The sequence below is a fragment of the Cryptococcus neoformans genome, assembly GCF_000091045.1.
Source record: "Cryptococcus neoformans var. neoformans JEC21 chromosome 7 sequence".
Lineage (NCBI taxonomy): Eukaryota > Fungi > Basidiomycota > Tremellomycetes > Tremellales > Cryptococcaceae > Cryptococcus > Cryptococcus deneoformans.
Window position 1 is genome coordinate 1,074,721 of NC_006692.1, and position 5,000 is coordinate 1,079,720.

General features: G+C 49.0%; 4 protein-coding genes across 4 annotated transcripts in view; all 4 read right to left on the reverse strand.

Moving 5' to 3' along the window:
• Window positions 1-637, reverse strand: part of CNG03820 (protoporphyrinogen oxidase, putative) — a 1,826-nt gene extending 1,189 nt beyond the window's left edge. Inside the window, exons 1-2 of the mRNA XM_572087.2 lie at window positions 309-637; window positions 1-203 (exon numbers count right to left, since the gene is read on the reverse strand). The exon at window positions 1-203 is cut by the window's left edge and continues 1,189 nt beyond it. Coding sequence (XP_572087.2) covers window positions 1-203; window positions 309-581 — 476 coding nt within the window. The 5' untranslated portion in view covers window positions 582-637. The remainder of the gene's footprint in view (window positions 204-308) is intronic.
• A 226-nt stretch (window positions 638-863) lies between these two features.
• On the reverse strand, window positions 864-2,366 carry CNG03830 (hypothetical protein). Its single transcript, XM_024657588.1, has 7 exons — window positions 2,208-2,366; window positions 1,935-2,135; window positions 1,798-1,845; window positions 1,432-1,534; window positions 1,182-1,374; window positions 1,011-1,110; window positions 864-954 (listed from the first exon to the last, which is right to left on the reverse strand). Exons 1-7 carry the CDS (start codon window positions 2,331-2,333, stop codon window positions 931-933), a joined length of 795 nt encoding a protein of 264 aa, XP_024513258.1. The 5' UTR covers window positions 2,334-2,366; the 3' UTR covers window positions 864-930.
• A 186-nt stretch (window positions 2,367-2,552) lies between these two features.
• Window positions 2,553-3,517, reverse strand: CNG03840 (conserved hypothetical protein). The gene has a single exon (XM_572091.2). The coding sequence runs from the start codon at window positions 3,456-3,458 to the stop codon at window positions 2,817-2,819; it is 642 nt and encodes a 213-aa protein (XP_572091.1). The 5' UTR covers window positions 3,459-3,517; the 3' UTR covers window positions 2,553-2,816.
• Window positions 3,518-3,651: 134 nt separating this feature from the next.
• Window positions 3,652-5,000, reverse strand: part of CNG03850 (protein kinase, putative) — a 4,373-nt gene continuing 3,024 nt past the window's right edge. The window contains exons 4-5 of the mRNA XM_572094.2: window positions 4,162-5,000; window positions 3,652-4,107 (exon numbers count right to left, since the gene is read on the reverse strand). The exon at window positions 4,162-5,000 is cut by the window's right edge and continues 1,416 nt beyond it. Of these exons, the coding sequence (XP_572094.1) occupies window positions 3,907-4,107; window positions 4,162-5,000 (1,040 nt within the window). The 3' untranslated portion in view covers window positions 3,652-3,906. The remainder of the gene's footprint in view (window positions 4,108-4,161) is intronic.

The window sequence follows — 5,000 nt, forward strand, 5'->3', positions numbered from 1 at the left end:
GGTGCTTTTGGTTTGAGAGGTTCAAATAAACCTGCTGAGAGAAGACCTTTGAGAAGAGGTGGCTGGCGGCCAAGAAAAGATGTAAGGGAAGAGGGGAGCGCCGTTAGTTTCGAAGTGGAGTAGTCCAGTAAGAATCGATTTTGAGCAGATGGATGAGAGAACGGGATAGGCATGATATCGTTCTCCAGCCCGAGATCTTCCAACTTTAGTAATATATTAGTATAGACCACGACAAGTCCGCGTGTCAGCAGATTGTAAAACACCTTGAATGATTGGCTCTTCGCCGACATGCCAGAACAGACACTTACCATCTTCAGCATGCTTGCCGCTCCTCTACTTCCTCTAGGCCGTATACTCCTAGGCCCAGTCTCGATGCCCACCACCCCCTCTCTCATTTGCCCCCTTTGATCCTTGAACCCCAGTTCATGTTTCTGAGAATCGATCCACCCGCCAACTCTTGATGTGCCCTCGACCAGGGAGATTTTGGTACTCGCCGGAAGGACACGGGACAGGTGGTAGGCAGTCGAGAGGCCTGAGAGGCCACCTCCGAGGATTGTTATATGTTTTGGTGGGGGGGACATCGTTTTAGGGATTGCAAAAGAAGTAGCCAATAGAAATGAGGTGATTGGAACAAAATATATACGGTCGAGTCTCTGACTTCGTCGGTTGGAAAATGCGTCACGGGTGGAAACGGAAAGTGGAGGTCCCCCTCCACCGGCAGGTGTTGATAGAAGATACATACACAACATGGGCGCATTTGGAAAAATTGGCTCCACGTTCTCCAACACCTTCCAATTGGCATGGGCAAGAAGCACATTTCAGAGCTAATTAGGGCTGAGCAAATAGGGACACAGCACTAATATCCAATACAATCATTCATTCATTCCCAATACTGCGATATATCAAACGACAAGATATTTATTTAATATTTCACGACATGTCAACATCACCAGCCTACAGTAGTTTCCATTAATCAGCTTCGATACATCCGATATTTAGATTAAACTCACCGCATCCTGCTTCATGAACGAGTCCAACTCTTTATCCAGATCGTCTGGCTTGACGTCTTGTCGTCGTGGTCGGCCGCCGGCATTACCACCACGTCCTCGTCTGATAGAACAAGTATGACATTAGCATCTTCTCCTCCTCCTGATACTCCTTTGGGGAATGACGAGACTTACCCGCCACGAGCACCACGTGCCACCTTCGCACCTCTATCATTAGCAACACGAGCAGATACATTAGTACCGGGAGCGCCTTGAATCCTAGAAAGCAAGTTTTGACCTGAAGCGGCACCACGACCAGCACCTGGACGGCCGCGAATAGCGGAGGGCGGGAATCGAGGGACGGCGAACCGAATTGAAATAGTTTGACCTGCAAGGATCGCGCATGTCAGTCGAGAAACCGCCGACAGAAAGAAACGAAACGAACCCTTGGTCATGGCACCGTCAAACTTGTTGATCGCTATCTTGGCTTGCTGAACATTGGCGTATTCCATCCAAGCTGAACCTGTTGATCGTCCAGAGCGGTCATACTATCGACTGAGAGAAATGTCAGTTCCCGTGCGTCAAGCGACCAAGCGAAATGAACGTACGAGATGGAATAGAGAAAAAGACGCAAAACATGAGCATCAATCCTTCTTACTTCTATGCTCCTCGCCCTTTGTCGTGCCCAAATCTGCCGAGAAACCCTTCTTGAGAGAGGTGAGGCATCCATAAATAGGACTACATCTTCCGGAACGGACGATTCTTGGACGATGACAAAATGACGGGAGGTTGAATTGAATTATACGCTTACAACAATAGTGGGACCGGTGACAATTTCACCAGCTTGAGAAAAGATTGACTAGAATCTCAAGTCAGCACCTTGCCAATCGCCACCTTACACGTATCCACGTTTCCTCAATAAAGTCAGGATTCCTTCGTCCTACCAACCTTCAAATCTTCGGCAGAAACCTCATAGTGCAATCCAATGATTTCAATCCTTGGAGACTCCCTAGAAAATACAGGACTACCAGTCGTAAGGGGCACAGGAGCCCGGGATGGCGCGACCGCAGGTCGTCCACCTCGAGTGGCACCCGGTCCGCGGTAGGCGTCATGGGTCCACTTCTCTGAAGTTGACCTTGGGGGAGGCCTCTACATCAAACAATCAAAAACAAGGTATCGTCAACGTTTGTACATTTGGGGATTGGATGTCAAAGGACGAACGGCGTAAGGCGTCTGTCGGGGCGTGTTACCGGCAGAATGTCGTGGACCATGAGGCCTTCGCTGTTGCTGGGGCTTTGGTTGCCTCTTGTCGGCAATAATGTCATCGAGAGACTTGTCCACGTCCATGGCTGTTGCGTTGAGAAGGAAAATTAAAAAAAAGTGAGAGATGGAAGACGTGAAGTGCGGATAATATGAGCGGAGCGTCGGAGCAGGAATGAGACGTGGGATGAGCCTGATTCTTTTCCGCTGCATTCAATGAGCCTGATAACTCCAATTCAGTGTTTTTCTTTCAGCAGACTCTTTCTTCGTTCATGACAACCGATATTTACATGTGTGTATGCACGACAAAATAGATATATTGCATGAAAGACTCTCAACTCCTTCAAGGAAGCAATGCAACATTGGAAAAATGATGTGACGGGAAGCAACAGAAAAAGCCTTTGGAGAATATACTGGTACCCATGCCGCCCTAGCTTGTGGTCGCCGTCTGCAAATGTTTCTGCGATACGCTTTTTATACGGGTTTGAGGTATTCTATTCTCTGTATACCACTTCAAAACTAAGACTCGATCACCCAACCTATATTTTCTAACAGTGTATAAGCACCACCCTACGCCGTAACCTGAGCTGCTACCACATCCCCTTCCTTCTCTCCCCGCCTCTTCTCTACCAAAGCCACCAACTCTTTGACAACATCCTTCACCCGTCCATCGTACTCCTTCAACCATGCCTCATCCCCATGCATCCTTTCTTTTCCCCTGATCAATTCTCCCGCTATCTTCACCTCGACCCCTTTCTCCACCACCTTCATATCTAATCCCCCACCACAAATGGTCTTAAGCTGGTCGTGGACCTTTGAACCGCCATGCCCACCGAGGGTAATGAGTCCCACAGGAAGGTCGACCCATTCATTGAAAAGATGGTCAAGCGCATTTTTGAGAGGTGCAGGGAGGGACCAATTGTATTGCGGTGTGATTATGATGGCTCCGTCCCATCCCAGAACAGTGGCAGACCACTTTCGTACAGATTCGTCTTTGTACGCATCAGGCAGTGTATCCTTTGGGTGACCGGCAGGCGGTATATCCTCGAGGAGGAGTGGGAGTGGGTGTCCCGGAGAGTTGGCGAGATGGACAGTCTCGAGAGTGAGGTTAGGGAAGTGAATGGAGACTAGAGATGCGAAGTAGTTTGAGAAGCCGAGGGTGTTTGAGGCGCGCCGTGTGGAGCCGAGGATGACACCGATCTTGTAGGACATGCCGGCAAATGCTTGGGATATGGTGGTAACAAGAGGATAAGCTCTTAAAATGGCATCAGGCTATTTATAGACGGAGCTGTTTATCACCTCGGCGTTCGTTCACCGTATCGATAACGATCACGCCAGTCGCCGAATGCCGAACCCTGGCGCCAGGAGCTCGGCGAACATTCGTTTATTTCTAACAAAACTACTGCCGAAAGGGCATGCATACCGAGCATTAGTTTGGATGAGCCAATATCAGTGCAAGGAAGGATCAGAACCAAGTCTGACAATTCTGTCGACCAAATGGCTTCCTCATCTTGGTGCTGGGCACTATTATTTACCTCCTCAGACGTTTCTACCTTACCTATTCGTTAATCACTCATACTGCAAAACCCACATATGAATCACGAAAGTCCATGTTCCAAACCTGACAACTAAAAGATCTTCTCTGACTAACATGCGGACTCTAAAGTTTCCTTGCAGTCGTAGCTGCTAACTCTATCTTTCTCAACAGACTCTTCAGACTCTTGCCACCTTTCTGACAGTTCTCCTCCAGCCATCCCTCAAAGTCGCTTCTGATTTCTCCTAGACGGTTGGTTATCGGCAATTGATCATCAGGGTTGAGTAATGTCTCAAAGAATGCGGTCCAGAGAGGTGCTTGCCAATACTGCTATACTTATCAATAATGGTCATACAGTTAAAGTACAATTTAGGGACTCACTCGCTTGAGAGGTTGATCAACCTTGACCTTGCCGTCAACGGTCTCTGTCTTCATGTACTTGCCAAACAAAAGACAATATGCCACGCTCGCCAACCCGAAGTAATCAGTCTGGAAATTCCACGCCTCACCTTTCCTCATCTCCGTGCAATCTCTCTCATCCACCTTGTGCGAAACCTTAAACGTCTGCTGCTCGCCCGCCGGGAAAAGTGATAAGTCAATCGCACGACCGAAATCGATCAACCGGAGACCTTGCGCAGACCAGCCATTCGATCCTGTACGGCTATAGGATGCTGACCATTGCGAGTTTGGTAGGTCGGAAATCCGAACGAGACAGTTATCAATCTTCAGATCACCGTGAATGAACTGCGCCGAGTGCAGTCCTTCGAGGAGTTTAAGGAGCTCGATGATGAAGAACATGGCCAGCAGCTCGTCCACACCCTGGCCTGTGCCGCCAAATATCGCATTAGATTTGTTGACGACATCGAGTAAGGTTCCTTGGGAGCAGTAGTCGAGAATCAGGAAGGATTCGTCCTTGAAAAGGTACAAGTTGCGCGGCAAAATAATGGATGCCCTCAAATTCGCGTTTACCCGCCTGTGGATCCTATCCAACATAGCAGCTTCCCATATAGCGCCGGGTCTTTCTACCTTGAGCGCCACCAAGGACCTATCCACTGGTTCTCCATCCTCATCATCACTATCGGCCTCGTCCTGGGCCCGACGAACATCTACGTCTACTCCCAGGAACACGACACCGAACCCGCCTTCGCCAAGCTTGTCCCGGACTTCATAAGGTTTTCCTGCAAGTTCGAGAAGACATGTGTCGTCTCCAGTACCGGCAG